The 19,219-nt window shown below is 38.9% G+C and overlaps 2 protein-coding genes across 3 annotated transcripts; both read left to right on the forward strand.

Moving 5' to 3' along the window:
• The first annotated feature begins 4,918 nt into the window (after positions 1-4,918).
• LOC126763919 (probable histone-lysine N-methyltransferase set-23) lies at positions 4,919-5,955 on the forward strand. 2 transcript variants are annotated; one of them, XM_050481690.1, is made up of 2 exons: positions 4,919-5,610; positions 5,730-5,805. In XM_050481690.1, exons 1-2 carry the CDS (start codon positions 4,978-4,980, stop codon positions 5,751-5,753), a joined length of 657 nt encoding a protein of 218 aa, XP_050337647.1. In that variant the 5' UTR covers positions 4,919-4,977; the 3' UTR covers positions 5,754-5,805. The 2 variants fall into 2 exon arrangements, with proteins under 2 accessions (XP_050337647.1, XP_050337646.1); XM_050481689.1 differs by having other exon boundaries at positions 4,927-5,650; positions 5,730-5,955.
• Positions 5,956-10,997: 5,042 nt separating this feature from the next.
• On the forward strand, positions 10,998-12,179 carry LOC126764407 (uncharacterized). The gene has a single exon (XM_050482100.1). The coding sequence runs from the start codon at positions 10,998-11,000 to the stop codon at positions 12,177-12,179; it is 1,182 nt and encodes a 393-aa protein (XP_050338057.1).
• Positions 12,180-19,219: the final 7,040 nt, after the last annotated feature.

A 19,219-nucleotide genomic window follows, 5' to 3' on the forward strand; every position in this document is an offset into this window, starting at 1 on the left:
TAAACAACATTCGAAGCCGTAAAATATACTCATTCTCCAGATGCACCGCCATATGCACAACAGTAAGATGACTTCATGAATTGGGAATGCGAATATACACCAAATCGCTTCATTGCAGTTCACGTACCAACAAAATGTATTGCGCTTAATTTCATTGTTTGGATGCCAAAACCCACCATATCGCTGTTTTTCGTGACATATTTTCAAATGTATTTTATGGATTTTACTGAATTGCAATCACTGCCAGTGACGGTCTTCGCCGTTAATTTCCGTAGATATCGTTTGAATCACTTGCAGTCGATCATGCAAAGTGATTGTGTTTAATGGCGACACACGGTTCATAAATCATATTTATAATTTTAACGTCATTCCAATGCATTGTTTGTCCGGGAAGCATCATTTGAATATTTTGGATTACAGGTAAAAGCAATAAAAAGTAATGACGTACATATGTTATTTAATTTTGCGTTTATTCATGCATATGACGCGAACTGCCTATGTATGTCGCTGCAGAAATAATTAATCGACAAATATTAGCTGCATTTCCTTCCAAATTCATTGCATCGCGTAAAGAGATATACTCCTCAGTATGCAGTTTGGCTTGGTTCAACCGAATGAAAGTTAAACGCTCCGTTGCTATTTTGACGTACATGTCAACACAGTACTGCTCCAGCAATCGTCGAAACCGCAGCAAATAGTTATCAGCATTATAATATGCGTGTTTCCAAGTTTTCACCAACAATCAGGATGACAACTTCATCTATTGTTGGTGCGTTAAATGTGCGTTTGTTTATTCCAGATTATCGTTTATCTGCACTGATCACGACTTTGTAGTCATCAGTCTTAAAAAGACTAACCAAAGCATGAAGTTCATAAGGTAGTTGCTGCAGATTGAAGAATTGCTCTTGTCATTGCTGCATTTATGTATCTAGATCATCAATCAATAGATAAAAGTATTTAAGTAAAAAGTAAAATATTTTTCACTATAAAATTACAAATTAAGTCTGTTAATGTTACGGTGTTAAATCACATTTAAGGAAATGTGAAATTTAAAAGTTTTTTAATTTAAATGGAAAATTATTGAAATCGTTTATTAATTGAGAGCTAACAAGCTTAAATGCCTTTATTGAAAATTGAGAACTCAAAAGTCAGGGTCCGAATCGCGGCACTCGTTAACGAGCGAAATTCATGTATTTTTATACTCTCGCAACAAAGTTGCTAAGGAGAGTATTATACATAGTTTTGTTCACATAACGGTTGTTTGTAAGTCCTAAAACTAAAAGAGTCAGATATAGGGTTATATAAGTTAAAAATCGTTTCGTTATTTTTACTAAAAAAAATGTTTTCTGGGAGCTATGCTCCTTTTTTTGGGAGCGATGCCCCTATATTTGGGAGCTATGCTCCTTAATTGAATTCTGTACAAGAACTAAAATTAACAATTAATTATACTTAACTCTAGACCTATGTTTGCCGCTGCAACGGGTACGGAGTTTGCTGACGCTGCGCTTCCCACAGGTTGGCACTTCGCTGACGCAGCGCTTCCCACAGGTTGCCACTACACGTGTCGCACTCTCAGCGATTTAGTGGTGTCATATTATATTACTTTGTATCATATGATATTAGTGCATCATATGATACTTTTTGAATGTATGGGGTGCTAACTTATATACCAAAATGATCAGGGTGACGAGTAGAGTTGAAATCCGGATGTCTGTCTGTCCGTCCGTCCGTGCAAGCTGTAACTTGAGTAAAAATTGAGATATCATAATGAAACTTGGTACACGTATTTTTTGGCTCCATAAGAGAGTTAAGTTCGAAGACGGCCAAAATCGGCCCACTGCCACGCCCACAAAATGGCGAAAACCGAAAACCTATAAAGTGTAATAACTAAGCCATAAATAAAGATATTAAAGTGAAATTTGGCACAGAGGATCGCATTAGGGAAGGGCATATTTGGACGTAATTTTTTGGAAAAGTGGGCGCGGCCCCGCCCCCTACTAAGTTTTTTATACATATCTCGGAAACTACTATAGCTATGTCAACCAAACTCTATAGAGTCGTTTCCTTCAGGCATTTCCATATACAGTTCAAAAATGGAAGAAATCGGATAATAACCACGCCCACCTCCCATACAAAGGTTATATTTAAAATCACTAAAAGTGCGTTAACCGTCTAACAAAAAAACGTCAGAAACACTAAATTTTACGTAAGAAATTGCAGAAGGAAGCTGCACCCAGGCGTTTTTTAAAAATTGAAAATGGCCGTGGCGTCGCCCACTTATGGACCAAAAACCATATCTCAGTAACTACTAATCTAATTAATTTTACAGCAAAATAAAAAAATTGTGTAAATGACGGATAATGAAATCTCGATTATCACTTTATCATGCGAGAGTATAAAATGTTCGGTGACACCCGAACTTAGCCCTTCCTTACTTGTTTTTTTTTTGTTTTCGGATTGTTGTACTCGCTATCGAATACGCACTTTCGAAATTTGAAGTTTTCTCATTCGATAACGTGTTCTCGTTTGTACGAAAGAATCGAAATTTCACTCTCGGAGGCAAAGTGAGTTATTTTTCTTTTATTGAATATATATGCGTAAATAAAATTTTATGAGTGATTTTAAGCTACAGCATCAAGACTTGGCAAAATATATTTTCCTTAATTGTGGCGAAGGCAAAGTTGCAGCAAATAACATATGGGATTCATAGACGATAAAACTTAATGCTGCCGGGCCACCGATGAAAAATGTCAAATCTTGGAGAAAAGTAATATCAATAAATAATATTTATTAAATAAACAAAATAATAGATGATTAAAATAATAATAAAATACAACAATAGGTATAGGTAGCAGAAGAGCAACTCCTCCAAGCTACGGGGATAGATGTTGCAGTAGAAGGTTGACAATAGTTATCTCTTTTAGAAATGTAGTGACGGAAGAAGGTTTAAATGAGTTGGTAGAGATGATTGTTAATAGCGAGGAAGAAGAAGAAGCCTACTGTCGAAAGCGAAAAGCTTTCGCTTTTGAAATTCAATTTGCGCGCATATGAAGCAACGCAAGCTCAAATCAATAAAAATATTGAAAGAATAATTACTTTAAGAGAGATCGCTGCAAATAAAATAAGAGGCACATAAAGCAGATATGCAAAAAAAGCTGTGGAGTTGCAGATTAAAACTTATTAGCTTGATATTTTAAAGAGAAAAGTTCAGAAATAAACACCAATTTATACGATATGTTAATTCCAAGTTCCTGTTTTTATTGAAAATATATTTATATTTACACGTTACTAAATTTCACTCGATACGATTACTTGCTCGCTCACGACTGCCGCGATTCGGGCACAGTTGTTTTAGTGTACCATAAAAATATTGAAGTCGTTTCTCCATATGTTAAATGAACACTACAGAGTACTTTTTAATCGTAACAAATGTTGCGTGTTTTAATTTAAATGCGCAAAAATATTTAGGGGTTTCACATAGTCTCATCAAGTTAACATTTATAACGATCCGAAAACATAGCGTTCATGCAATCCAACAACAAATTTTTTAAACTAGTATACAAATTTATGATTTTATGATTTTACAATGCTTTATGGCACGTCGTGAGTACTTCAAATTTTGTCATTGCTTTTTGTAAAATTTTATAAAATCGCAAATTTTGAGGCGCTCTCACACTAGAAGGCACGGATTTAGAATAACACCCCCGACTTCGTGGTTAAAATGGGCATATACGGATAGAGTGGGCCCTCCAGAGCAAGAAAATATAAATATATAGTTACCGCTTATGATTTTTGAGATATTTGCCTTTTAAACTAATTCGGTTCTACATATTCGTTGAAATCCATTTATTTAGACCATAAGAAAATAGTTGCAAGCAAGCGAAAAATAAAATTAATTTAGTAATCTAAAAAAAATAAGTAAAAAAAAAGAAAGATTGAAATTCTATCAAAAAGATACGTGCACGGAGAGATTTGTTGCCGCCGTTCAATAAAAAATATAACACAATAGGGGTATTCTCTTGCTCTTGCAAGATTGCAGATTGCAAAAATACTATACTGAAATATACAAGAGCACGAGAGCACCCATTGCAGAATCTAGTGATATATGAATGAATCAATTTGTTGTGAATGACTATTAAGCATGGATATTGTGAATTGGCGCACCTTCTGCATACATTTTTAAGAAAAATACTGTAACAAATCTTTAAAATTTAAATAGAAATAATAAAATCCATTTAAAACTTATCTTCCTCAACAATTTAACGACGTAATATGTCTTTATGTAAAATGGCAACTACAACAAGGTTGCAATTATATTTTTGCGTGACATTGCACGCAAATATACATAGGTTTCGGTCTGACATATTTTACAGCCCTTGCAAATATTTTTCTGCGTGTGTTTGTTGTTGTGCCGTTGTAAATCTGCAATTCTTGCACCGTGCACCGGGTTTTGCAAGAGCAAGAGAATACCCCTAATGGAAATTTAAGAAAATGCAAAATTTAAATGTATTTGATGAAACGTTTTGTAATATAATGCATAATGGATTTGTAACAGGTTTATTTATTTTATAAAGTATTAAAAGGTCAAAAGCCAAAGTAATGCACCATAAAATTATAAAAAAAAGACTTAAATAGTTTTGTTATATATTAAAAGTCGAAGATATAATAATTTTTAACTTGTAAATGTAGAGAGTTGTAATTTAAATGCCAAAAATTATGATTTTGACCGAGTTGGTTACAATGAAAAATTATCTAAAAACGCTTATTTTGAGGCGCTTCAAACTGTTAAAAATGCTGGCCATCCCTTTATCGCTGGTTGTTAGTCCGGAAAGAATGAAAAAAGTATTTTTTTTTTTCAAATCTAAATAGCCCGTGTGGGCGAGCAATAGCAATAAAGTTGTCTGGACATTAAAAGTTGAATGTCGGGATATTATATAATACAATGGTATAGACAAATATTTTACATGTTTTACTAAAATGACAAGTAATTTAAATGTTTCTGATTTTTATGAGCATGAGGATCGCTCCTTGGAATATGTTTTGGAAAATATTCTTAGCGATCAAAGCAATGATGGCAGTGACAACGAGTTTCAGCATTTACAAATGGAATTTAATTCCATTCTTCTGAATGGGTGTGATTGCAATGTTTCTCAATTTGGTTGCCTTGAATGTCATGGCAGGAACTATAAATGGCTTCCAGAAACAGGGGAATTGGTTTTAGATACAGACAATAGTGGAGATCTTATTTACGAGTGTAGTTCGTCATGTAAATGTGAACCCTCGAAATGTACTAATCGACTTGTTCAGAAGGGGCCTAGGGCTAAACTGAAAGTAGTCCATTCAAATTTATTTAAATCCAAAGGATTATTTTCAGGTGATCATATACCTAAAGGAGGGTTTATTTGTGAATATGCAGGAGAAATTATTTCCCGTAAACAAGCCCATAATCGTTTAAAGAATTATGAACAAAATGTAAATAACTACATTTTGTTTATGATTGAAAGAATCAAGGAGGGGCATGATAAATCTTCCACTACAACAATTATTGACCCAACCAAAAGGGGAAATATTGGCCGATACTTAAATCATAGCTGTAATCCGAATTGTGAGGTACGTTCAGTTCGGATTGATTGCCCCATTCCAAAAATTGGTAAATTTTATTAGAATTGTTAAGTATTTACATATGTATGTATCTATTCACCAATGATGGCTTTTATTGTAATTAACAGCCATATTCGCAAAGCGAGACATAAGCCCTGGAGAAGAGCTCTGTTTCCATTATAACGAGGGAAACGAAGTTGTGTTAGCAAGACAACGACGTATCTGCTTGTGTGGAAGTGGTAATTGCACAGGATATATGCCCTATACTTCAGATTAAGGATATTAATATACTTATGTTAATAACTGGATGTAGCAATATAGCTTTTTCTAAAATAAATATTTGCAAAAAGTTTACATTTCAGTTCGCTTGTTGCTTTGTGGTTCTCTGATTTTTAACCGCAATGTTTTAGTAAAAATGACAATCCTTAAAGGCGTTCTGAGCTTTTGCAGACTTCTCTGTCTATGATCTGCAATTTTTTCGGTAATGCAAACTTCAGCCTCTCCGAGCCGTTCGATACCAAGCGAGTTTTCACCTTAGGAGATACCCTATCGTGTGACTTCTTCAATCGAAAAGTCAAGGGGGGAGCTATGTTGTCTGATTGAGCTCCTAGGGACCGTGGAGGTCCTCTGTTGGCCACTCGGATTGGGCGGCGCGGCTGGCATCGAGTCCAACCCGGGCCCGGAGGAATTTTTCTGCTGCGTATGCGCAAAACGGCTCCATCCAAACTAGACCTCGGCCAGGTGCAAAACATGCAATGGATGGAACCATCTTAATACCTGTTCAGGCTTTAAGACTCACAGGGAGTGGACCACGAGTTACGTGGCCCCATGTTGCCTACGCAATACTGCGACACCAGCTTCTATGGCTGTGCAATCTGCATCCAGTTCGCGCTCATACCGAGTGGCCAACAGAGGACCTCCACCGTCCCCAGGAGCGCAAACAGGCAACATAGCTCCCACTCTGACTTATTATGTGTATATATGTATCATGAGACATGTTTTTATGTTTACAGCTGATAAGGATTTGTTGATGTTCTTAGGTTCGTGAGTATGATAAGGAATGTTATCTTCCTTAACTCTCCCCTCTGTTAAAATGAAATGTCCTTATTTCAAAGGCGCTGTGTTTGGAGTCGCTGTACTTCCATTTCATATAGCTGCTCGAAAACTCGGCGTTTTTTTGGCTTCTTGTTTAATCTGGTAACATTTACATGCCTTTACTGAGGCGTATATAAATAATCCTAATATTATTACTAAACGAATAGCATAGCTTAGGTATTTGTACATTTCTTGTATATTAGAAATTTTATAACTCGATTTGGATTCTAATATTTTCATAATTTTGATTTGTTAATTTTGAAGATCATGTGTTATATTTTTTATTTCTAGGTCATGGTTAAAATATGTATTATTATCTAAAGCAGTGCTAATATTATACTGAATTAATTTTGTGCCTGTAATATTTTGGCCGTTCCATATATGGTTTCCGTCAATTAAAATATTTCCGTGATCTAATATTAATAATGGCACATTGTTTTCTTGAACAATGTTACAATATGCTTTGTCCTTATTTAGTAAAGGGATGGTACAATTATCTTGCAATTCTTGTTTACAAATATTTATTCCTACATTATTTTTACACTTAGATACTCTCATAAATTTATTTTCACATTTTGCTATTTTTCTTTCAATTTGTAATTTTCCATGTTTGTAGGCTATCGGAATTAAATTGTATAATTTGCATTTATTATTAATGATATGGTGTGATTATCGCATTCCTGTACATACATACCTGGATATCCGAATATTCTAATATATTTATGACAGGAACATCAAAAATTTCATTTGAAATCAATACGTGAATATTGTTCCAGTTTAAAGTAAAAATTTCCTTTTCTAGCAAAATTAATTGTATTTGTAACTGTCTCTAACTCTTTGTAAACTTCTCTGATTACAAATTCTTCTACGACAGATTTCGGATCTAATTTTTCTAATAATTTTTCAAAATGAAAGCTAATCTTCCTTTGTTTGTTATTTTTTTCAATTAAGTAATTTAAGCCTGTTTTTATTTCTATTAAATCGTCATGGTCTGGTGTTCCTGTGACGAATTTTATAATTGAGCCTACAAAATTTAGTGAACGTCGTGCACTATAGTTTGTGGGAATTCATTGCGATTTGAAAGCCTCTATTTTACTGACAGAATAGCCTCTTCTTCATTCGGATTTGCATTATACCTGTGGGCACACTAACAAGATGCATCACATCTGGCAGCACTGTTTGTCAGTTATTCTATTGTTTTTCTATGTATATTCTTGGAAATTTACGGTTTCCAACTAAATTCCTATTCTTAGTTTACAGTTTTAAGAAGCGTCACTTTTTGTACAGACGCCGTCAAGAATACAAGTGTTTAAGATCTCTTTAATAAATAATCGTTTTAATATTAAATGTGGTGTCATAATATTTCCACATTATGGTGACCCCGACGTGATTAAATTGGATCAAACTTTGTCTCTCCACGCGTTAAAGTACAAATGAGTGCAAACGTTAATATTAATTGCAAATTCACGGTCGTTGTAATTTCTCACTCATCAGTGTCTAAAAATTTGTGCAAACCAGTGACCACGTGCTCTCAATCGATTCATTGACATGCCATTAGAGCATTCGCCAAACACGTCCACCAGTAATCCAAACGTCTTGACATCAATCTCCTCGAACATGAACACAAACGACCCAACTGTGACCCAGAACACTGCATCAATTGTAGCTGTGTCCAGCTGCAAACTCCAGCAGTTCTGGTCCATCCAGCCTCGTTTGTGGTTTGTTCAGGTGAAGCAGTGTTACAGGTGGCCCGTATCACAAATGACGCATCACGTTACAATCAAATCGTTAGTGCTTTGGAAACTGATGCAATGTTACAGCTAGCGGACTTCCTGCAGAATCCACCAGAGACCGACAAGTACGCGAAGCTGAAGGACGAGATATTGAAGCGGTTTTCAGAATCCAGCGACCGCCAGCTTCACCGAGCGCTTACGGCGGGTCAACTCGATGATAAAAAACCTAGCCAGCTCCTGCGCCAGCTCAGAATTCTCATGGGCAACAGGGTCTCAGAGGACTTACTGCGTATAAAATGGTTGGCATTGTTACCACCATCAACCAGCCGGTGTCTCAAACTACTCAGAGATGCCCCTCCAGATTAGCTTGCTGAAGTTGCAGACGAGCTAATGGAAAACCAGGCTGGCCATTCCGTTATGGCTACACATCACCAGCCTGCCCAGGCAGCACACAGGGGCGACAAATTCGAAAATACTCTGCTCACCAGCATGGCAAAGGACTTGTCCGGCCTTAAACTTGCCATAGCCGTCCTGGTGACCTGTATCAAGGACAAGGGAATTACTCGAGACCGACCCCAACCTGCATCTGGTCGTTTCCAGCAGTCATCATCGAAGGAAGAACCAGCCTCAGACAAGAACAAGTTCTGTTATTATCACCGTCTCTATGGGTCCAGAGCCAAAAAGTGCGAGCGTCCTTGCACTTTCGACTCATCGGCGGAAAACTAACTTCGCTGTCGACCATCCAGCCGGCCGGCGACAGCATAGAGGCTAACACACCACCAACCAGAGAGCATCGCCTTCACATTCATGAACGCACAACAAATATGAGATTTCTTGTCGATTCTGGATAAGTGATCTCTCTCATGCCCAAGTCCGCCATCACTCACATGCTCACAGAAGATGATCTGACTCTCTTCGCAGCCAACGGGACCATTATCCGAACCTACGGTCGAAAAGTCATCACCATTGATTTCAATCTTCGCCGTACATTTAATTGGTCTTTTATAATCGCAGATGTCAAGTCAGCCATTCTCGGTGCAGACTTCCTGGGCCACTTTGCATTGCTTCTAGATCTCAAAGGACGATGTCTCATCGATACAACCTCCTCATGTACAACTCAGGGCACACTATCTGAGGCCACGGTACACAGCATTTCAACAATCGATCGCTCAATCTGTCCTGGTGCACATGACTCCAAATACCTGCAATTACTCAACCTATTCATCGACATAACTCATCCCAGCACCACTCCTGTCACAGCCACTGACAGTCAAGTCGCTCATCACATTGAGACAACTGGGACACCAGTATTTGAGCGCCCACGACGTCTCACCGGCGAGAAACTACAAATAGCTAAAGATGACTTTGACCTCCTGCTACATCATGGCGTGATCCGTCCATCGAGCAGCCCATGGGCCAGCCCTATCCATATGGTGCCAAAGAAAACAGGTGGATGGCGCACCACAGGTGACTATCGAAAACTAAACGCAAATATAGTTCCAGATCGATATCCAGTCCCTCATGGTGATGACATTCTCCTGCGTCTCCACGGATCCACCGTTTTCTCCACCATCGACTTAGTCAGGGCTTACCCTCAGATACCCATGGCCATGTCAGACATTGCCAAAACAGCTGTAACCACCCCTTTTGGACTTTTCGAATTTCTGGGTCTGCCACCCGGACTATGCAATGCCACGCAGACTTTTCGAAGACATATGGACAACATCCTCAGAGATTTAGACTTCGTGGGCTGCTTCATAGACGATCTGACTGTCTATTCTCAGTCCCACGAACAGCACCTACGACATCTCACCACCATCTTTGAAGTCCTGCGTGCACATCATCTCACCATCAATCCAAAGAAGTGCCAGTTTGGCAAGTCTGAAGTCATCTACCTGGGGTACACTATCAATAAAGACGGCTACGCTCCACCCGCCGAACGCACGCAAGCACTCGCCGATTACAGAAAGCCAGAAACCGTCAGCGATCTACGTCGTTTCCTGGGGTTCGTCAACTACTACCGGCGAGCGATCCCTCAAGCGGCCCAGATACAATCACCACTGACGGACTTTCTCAAACATGTCAAGAAGAAGGACAACACTAAAATCCAGTGGACACCTTCTGCAGATCAAGCCTGGCAAGACTGCAAGAAAAGTGTCATCCAAGCTCTGCGCCTGGCTTTCCTCACACCAAACGCCATCCTCTCATTGAGATCCGACGCCTTGGATACAACCATTGGGGGCGTTCTTGAAAAGCGACGCAAGGACTCATGGCAACCACTCCCGCAAGCTCAGTCCAGCAGAGACCAGATACTCCACGTACTATCGTGAACTTCTAGCCATCTTTGCCGCCATCAAGTTTTTCAAGCCCATTCTCGAGGGAAGAAACTTCAGCATCTTCACCGACCACAAGCCAATCATCTACGCATTTTCTCAACGTGCTGACAAGGCATCACCTCGCCAACTACGTCTATTGGACTACATCTCACAGTTCTCAATTCAGATTTTCCATACCAAGGGCACAGAAAACGTCGTAGCTGATGCGCTTTCAAGAATTAATGCCATAACCATGCCAACCAAACTTGATGCTGAGACCATTGCGCTGGCACAACTCCAAGATGACCAGCTTAATGATCTCCAATCCAGCACATCTCTCAAGCTGCACCTGTTGAACATTGAAGGTCATGATACACTATGTGATGTGACCAATAATATTGTGCGACCTTATCTTCCACAGCCACTTAGACGCCAGGCCTTTGACATCATCCATGGTCTTTCTCATCCTAGTGCCAGGGCCACAGTCATGGAACTCACCGGAAGATTCGTCTGGCCAGGTATTAGAAAAGACGCACTCCTCTGGTCCAGACACTGCATACCATGTCAACGTTCCAAGGTCCATTGTCACAATCGCACCACACCAAACCACATTGACGTACCAGACAATCGCTTCGAGCACGTCCACCTGGATCTCATAGAGCTGCCAAGAGTCAAGGACCTTCGCTACTGTCTGACGATCATTGACCGCTTCAGCAGATTGCCACACGCCATACCACTCAACAACATGACAGCTGAGACAGTTGCACACGCCTTTTACACTCAGTGGATTTGTCAATTCGGTACACCATTGACAATCACCACTGATCAAGGTCTGCAGTTCGAATCAGCACTGTTCACCTCACTCTCACGAATGCTGGGCACTCATCGTATCAGAACGACGCCGTATCATTCTCAATCGTATGGTCTGGTGGAACGGTGGCACCGCACACTCAAGGCGGCTCTCATGTGCAATAATGAGACACCTTGGCCGGACATGCTACTGTCAGTTCTACCAGGACTCCGAACAGCATACAAACCAGATCGGAAAGCATCTCCTGCTGAAATGCTTTTCGGGACTACACTGCGTATACCCGGTGATTTCTTTGATACAGCAAGCACACCAGGTGATCCAGAAACATTCGTGAGGAAATACAGGCAAATCATCCAAGCAATCAGGCCAACACCAACTGCTCATCACACCAAACACAAGCTGTTCCTACTCAAAAACCTTGACACGTGCACCCACGTCTTCAAGAGAGTAGACTCCATCAAGAAGCCTCTGCAACAACCCTACACTGGCCCCCATGAAGTCATCCAGCGTGTAGACGACAAAACTTACATCATCAGGATCAATGGGGCAGACAAAAAAGTCTCAATCGACATGCTGAAGCCAGCATACATTGAGTTAACAGACAACTCACAACCAACACCTTAAAAAGTCCAGCAGGACTTTATTTGAGGGGGAGTACTGTGGGCACACTAACAAGATGCATCACATCTCGCAGCACTGTTTGTCAGTTATTCTATTATTTTTCTATGTATGTATATTCTTGGAAATTTACAGTTTCCAACTAAATTCCTATTCTTAGTTTACAGTTTTAAGAAGCGTCACTTTTTGTACAGATGCCGTCAAGAATACAAGTGTTTAAGATCTCTTTAATAAATAATCGTTTTAATATTAAATGTGGTGTCGTAATATTTCCACATACCTGTTCCTCATTATATTTTCGTACGGTGTAAGTATAGTTGTTAAATTAGCTACATGGTACAAAAATTGTGTGTCTTCAAATAAATACACTGTGTCTGTCTCAGTCAAAACAAATTTTCTATTACTGAGGTCAGTCACTAAATCTGCAAAAGAGGAGTAAATTGTAAATAATATTATAATACCGCTGTACATGCTGTAGCCTGTCTCCGAATGCTGTCCTTATGGATAATTTTTCCTCTCTCAGTTAGAATGGTTGCACCGCGATCTTCTTTTACAATATGTTTATTATATTTATTGGCACTTTTATTCCGTCTGTTCGTTCGGGGATAAATTATATCTCCTGACTTATATGTGATTGTCTTTCTACCTTTATTGTGATGATTTAATACTCTTCCTTGATTTTTGAGTAAAATATCTTTTATTTCCGGATATTTGTCCCGATTGAAAAATACGTCTTCCGGTTTGTATCCTGTATTTGAATGGATAGTTTTATTGTGCTGTCGTACCGCGTTAAACAATTCTTCGCCAGAAGCTGCTAGCTAAGCTTGTCGAAATTTCGATTAGCGTACTGTGAACTCGTTCAACTTGACCGTTCGTAGTTGAATGGTGTATTGGAGTCAATGCATGTGTAATTTGAAGTCTGTTATTCACTGCCTTCGCTACGTTGCCTACGAACACATTTTCGTTATCAGTCATAAGATGTTTAGCGTTGGGGTACACTTGAGATAATATTTCCTCTATGTACCCATGACAATTTAGTTTGTTTTCCAGTTTTCGTAAGTAACAATATTTTCAGTACTTATCAATAGAGCTGATGTATATATTGTTGTTCATGTGAAATATATCCATCTGTATGTATTCCCCTACTTTTGTTGGAATTGGAGATTTTCCTATAGGCTGTTTTTTTGGATGTCTTTCATACTTGTGTTGTAAACAAATTTCACATTTTATTGTTTCTGCACTACACATTTACTTCACGTTGGGCCAAAAATGTGTAAGTAAAATTTCTTGTGTGTTATTTTTATAATTGCGGTGAGCACGTCTGTGTGTCTTTACTACTAGTTCCTTTTGTTCCTCTATGTTTATAACATCTATCAATAGATTTGGTGATACTCGTATTACAAATGTGCATGTTGGAAAATTAGCAATAATGCCATCTTTGACATGAAATAATATTTCCTCGTCTATTTTTAAAGCGTTCGTGACAGTTGGTCTTGCAACTTCTTTTAATTTTTCTATTAAGTAATTCTTGGCTTTGTAGTGTATTGTATGACGAAGTCTATTTGGAAAAATTGTTTTCGTTGATACACCTACGTTGGCTGGATCATAAATATGTAGGTACAATTTGATTTCTAAATGAATTCAATGGTTGTTTCACCCTTTTGAAATGTTCTACAGGTGAACTTTCTGCCGAATGTTGAGAACAATCAGTAGTCGCATTTATTTGTTGTCTTGATAAAGCGTCTGCTACAACATTTTGGTGTCCTGGTTTATAAACAAGTTTTGCTCCATATTCTTCAATTAAATTTTTCCACCTTTTTAATTTCGTATTCGGATTCTTCTCTGATATTGAATATATGAGTGACTGATGGTATGTGTAAATAGTTAAATTTGCTACCCCATATAGATAGTTTCGTAACTTTTGAAGTGACCAAACTATGGCTTTGTCATTTGTGCTATAATTCTGTTCAGTATCATTTAATGTTCTTGAAATGAAGGCAATTGGTTATTTATTTTGAGATAGGACTGCCCCAATAGCAAAATTACTTGCATCACTAGTTAAGTCAAATGGTTTCGAGAAATCTGGTTGAAAGAGTTCTGTTTGTTCCTGAAGTGCTATTTTTATTTTTTGTAGTGCATCCAGTGCTGCCTCATCTAATTTTATGTCTACTTTAGAGCTCTGATTTTTTGTTATCATTCCTTGATCTCCTCTTAAATGAATAGTTAAGGGCTTAGTGATAGATGCAAAATTCTTAATAAATTTTCTATAATAACTAGCTAATCCTAAAAATGACCTTAGTTCTTTAAGCGTTTTTGGAACTGGGGTATTTTTTATTGTTTCAATCTTGTTTGGATCCATAGTAATCCTATTATGCTTAATGATGTGGCCAAGATATTCCACTGAGTCTTGAAAAAAATGTGACTTTTCGTCTGAAATTTTCATATTGGCTTTATGTAATGCATTTATTATAGTTGAAACGTGTTCAACATGTTCTTCGGGTGAGGAAGAGAATATTAATACATCGTCTATATATACATATGCAATTTTACCAATATATTCTCGTAAGATATCGTCTACGCATCGTTGAAAGATTGAAGGTGCGTTTTTCAACCCAAACGGAATCCTAACAAATTCATACTTTGCTCTATTGACTACAAAAGCGGTCTTTTCTCTATCGGATTCCTTTATTAAAATTTGATGGAATCCTGATTCTAAATCTATAGTTGAAAATACTTTTGCTTTTCCTAAATTTTGGATAGTCATATTTACATCAGGTATTGGATATCTATCTGTGATTGTCTGAGCATTAATTTTATGGAAATCAACTACCATTCCCCTTTTTGGCTTACCTTGTTCGTCAGTGCCTTTTTTTGCAACAGTCCATATGAGTGAATTATATGGGCTTTTACTTGGTTCAATAATTCCATTTTTTAATAACTCGCTAATTTCTTTATTCAAAAAGTCGTTATCCGCAATGAGATATGGATATTGTTTTGTCCATATTGGTTCCTCTGTCTGGGTCCTAATTATCACCTGAATAGTTGTAGTGAAAGGAAGAGTTTCACTTATTTGAACGTTTTTTTTGCATTAGTTTTCCAATGTCTTCTTCGTATTGAGGGTTATTGATAGTAAAATTAATTTTGTGTTCTACGTTATGGGTCACTTCCTTCTGGTACTTTAAACTATAATCAAATAAATTCACTTCTGCTTTAAGAGTTCTAAGTCCATGTTCTCCTAATATCATATCGAATTCATTTAGCTTATCTATTTCATAATATACTAAATCATATCCATATGTCCCAATCACTTTTTTGAATTAATGACTGAAAAGCCATGTCAAGTTATTGTTTTAAAAGGAATACTTTGTATTGACTTACCGATATTACATTTGTTGCTAATATAATTATTAGTTGATCCTGTGTCCACTAAAATTGTAACGGGTGTGACGGTTAATCCACATTTTGTTTTGATACAAGGCAACCCGTTTACTCGCCTTAAAAAAGTACTCGGTGTCTCAAAATGTCCATCGTAGTCTGTTTGTGCGGTTTTGTTGGTGAGGCGGATTCCTTGGTTAATTGAAGTAATATGTTGGCCTCTGGTACTGCTGCGAATTGTCCACTTCCATTGGTTCTGGTGCAAGTTATTGTTGCGGTTGATAATTCCTCTGTATTCTGACGTTTGGTCTGTATTGATGATGTTGTCCGTCCTCTATATGTGAATAAACCTGGCCTTCGTTGAAGCGAGGATTATATTTCCTTTTATCATCAGGTTGATGGAATCTTTGATGCTCGTTCCTCCTTGGTAGATTAGAATGTACCTCGAATTGACGATTCACATTGTCGTGGTAAATAGTACTAGCTACTGCGTAAGCTGTTTCCAAATCTTTAGGGTTATGACTATACAATGTCCAACTTGTATATTTGCTATTTAACCCTAGGATGAAGGTCCTTACTGCTTCCTGGTTTGCATAGTCTTTCATAGAACCATTGTTTTGGTTTTCGGACATCTCAATTTTTGATAATGCCAAGTTAAGCGCTTTGCTCACTTCACTGTGGAATTCGGCTAAGGTTTTCCTTCCTTTTACGATCTTTTTCATTTCCTCTAAAAGGACGTATATATGGAATAAAAATTCATCTTCGTGTTGTGGTTTGTAAGAATATCTGCTGCTGCTCCTGTTATTTTTGTGCGTACTATACCAAGTGCACTGTAGTATCTAGAGTGGTTGGTGAATCCTTCTATACCATCCATAAAGGTCCATACCTGCGATCTCCAGGATCTATATTGATCTTTGTTTCCATCGAACCGTGGAAGTGCTTTGAATAATTCTAGGTGAAATTCCATGGGATCGTTTATGTGCAAGCGTATTGCTTCATGTTGATCGACCATTGATACTCCTTTAAACGATTGGCTTGATTCAATCGCTGATAGTCGATTCTGCATCTCAATGCTTTGCTGCTGCAAAGTTTGAGTTAGTACGTCGATGTGTGCGCGTAGTTGTGCCATTTCTGATGTTATCGTAACTGATTCTGATTTTCTACGACTGCAGTGGATTTTTGCCCTTTTTTCCTCCCGGAAATTCTTGATGTGCTCCAGTTTTTAGTGGTGCCTTAGAATTCTGTTTTTGGTCCAATTTTTCAGGAACCCGATGTGTCTTTCTTTAGGACCGTGGATTTTGGTTTTTTAAGTCTAATATTTCAAAGACTGTTAAATAATAATAGTTTTGGGTTTATTATTATTCTTTATTGAGTTCAATATACCTTCTTGGTTTGTGGTAATACTAAGACTAAAAGACATTAGGTTTGCATACAACTATTTGTACTATCGACAAAACATTCATGTTGTTCTGTTGTGTTCTTATTTTAAGCTAATAAATATTTTTGGATAAGTTCTTATCTGTTACTGATAATTACAATACATTATTATGTGTATATGTCATGAGACATGTTTTTATGTTTATGCATGCTGATAAGGATTTGTTGATGTATTTGGGTTCGTGAGTATGATAAGGAATGTTATCTTCCTTAACTCGCGCTACTTCGTGGTGAATACCGTTTGGTGCTAGGCGACTTTAACGCGCACCACGATCTTTGGCATTCCTGCCTGTCAAATTATCGTAATGGGATGGAGCTGGCGGAACAGGCTGACGATTCGACATTCTGCACAATGAATGACGAAGCCCCCACCAGAGTTATGGGCACCTGGAATAGCTCGCCCTGTATTACCCTTGTCTGATAAATAGCATAACCTGGCGACCTATGCTTACTCTCGCATCAGACCATCTGCCCATAATTATCTCGATCGAGAAACCTGCCGATTTCGTTTCTCTGGACAACCGTAACTTTGATAACTTTAATAAAGCTAACTGGGTCGGCTTCACAGGATTTACTGATAGCACTTTCAACGCTCTACCCATTCCTAAGAACGTATGCATTGGCGAAGGTCGATTCCGCAAGGTGATCACAGCAGCTACCGCTCGCTTCATCCCGGCTGGACGAATAGCCCCCCCAATTTCCCAACCGAAGCAGTCGTTTTGGCTAACGAGCGCGACACCTTACGCCATGCCGATCCCTTGGATCCCCGAATAAGGGATCTCAATTTGGAGACTCGGTGTATGGTAAATTATCATAAGCGGACGAAATGGATAGACACCTGAAGTCTTACAACCTCTCCACCGGTGTGAGTAAGCTTTGGGCTACTGTCAAAGCTTTGTCTAATCCGAAGAGACACGACGACCGAGTTGAGGTTCAATTCAATGGTCATGCCTCTTCGGACCCGAAGAAGTACGCGAGCTATTTTAGCCAACAGTTTACACTGCACCCTTCGGTAGACAAAGTCAAACGATGTGTTAAGCGACGGCTGCGCAAAATGCCAAACGACTGCGCGCCACTTACTTTCACCGATGAGGAGGTTCAGAATGTCATCAATAAAGCAAAATCCTCTATATCCATTCACCAAGGTCGTCAACCTGTCACTGACCACTCGTCAAATACCCGATGTGTGGAAAGTCCGAAGAGTGGTCCCACTACTGACACCTGGGAAACCCACCAACAAAGGGGAATCTTATCATCCGATAACCCTCCTCTCCCCAGTAGTGACCTGAGCCTATCCAGCAACCAGCATGGATTCCGAAAAGTGCACAGCACCACCACAGCACTTAGCGTCATAAACGCTCAGATAGTTCGGGGCCTCAACCAGAAACCACCCTGTGAGAGAACGATCCTCGTAGCGATGGACTTGTCAAAAGCTTTTGAAACAGTCAACCACACAATGCTACTGCAGGACATTGAGAAAACTACGCTTCCTCCAGAACTGAAGAGGCTGAACGGTCGTCAATCATCCGTACTATTTCGACGTGAAACATGTAAACTGAGAAGAATTAAACCGGGGGTTCCGCAGGGTGGTATCCTATCCCCGTTACTGTTTAACTTCTACATCTCGAAACTCCCGCAGCCACCAGAGGGGGTTCCCATAACCCCGTACGCAGATGATTGCACGATATTGACGTCGGTCAATGGAATTGATGGCACGTGTTCGAAAGTATGCAACTACCTCTCCGACCTTTCTCGTTTCCTCACTGCACGGAACCTCACACTTTCCCCCACCAAATCCATAGCGACCATTTTTACTAACTGGACTAAGGAGTATAGACTTGAACATAATATTTCAGTCAATGGCGTCAAAATGCCGACTGTCAATAACCCTAAGATTTTAGGTGTAACCTTTCATAGTCTATGCTCCTTCACTCCCCATACGACCACGATTATCGCCAAAGTACAGAGCCGCAACAAAATCCTCAAGTCACTAGCCGACAGCACATGGGGAAAAAACAAAGAAACGTTGTTGGCAACATACAAGGCAATCGGACGGCCGGTCCTCAACTACGCAGCACCAATATGGTCGCCAGGATGCAGTAGTACGCACTCCAGACCTGACAAAATACTGCACTCCGGAGCACAACGGGATGCCTTTTGATGTCTCCCATTGAACACCTTCATAGTGAGACGCTTATGCGCTCAGTTAAGGAGCATAATGAACTCCTCTCTAA

The sequence above is a fragment of the Bactrocera neohumeralis genome, unplaced genomic scaffold (assembly GCF_024586455.1).
Source record: "Bactrocera neohumeralis isolate Rockhampton unplaced genomic scaffold, APGP_CSIRO_Bneo_wtdbg2-racon-allhic-juicebox.fasta_v2 cluster09, whole genome shotgun sequence".
In the NCBI taxonomy this organism is placed as follows: Eukaryota; Metazoa; Arthropoda; class Insecta; order Diptera; family Tephritidae; genus Bactrocera; species Bactrocera neohumeralis.

Bases quoted from the DNA above. Each gene is read 5' to 3' on its own strand.
- LOC126763919 (XM_050481689.1), top strand. From the start codon at position 4,978: ATGACAAGTAATTTAAATGTTTCTGATTTTTATGAGCATGAGGATCGC. The intron at 5,651-5,729 runs GTAAATTTTATT...TGTAATTAACAG, and splicing joins TTGCCCCATTCCAAAAATTG to CCATATTCGCAAAGCGAGAC.
- LOC126764407 (XM_050482100.1), top strand. From the start codon at position 10,998: ATGCCAACCAAACTTGATGCTGAGACCATTGCGCTGGCACAACTCCAA.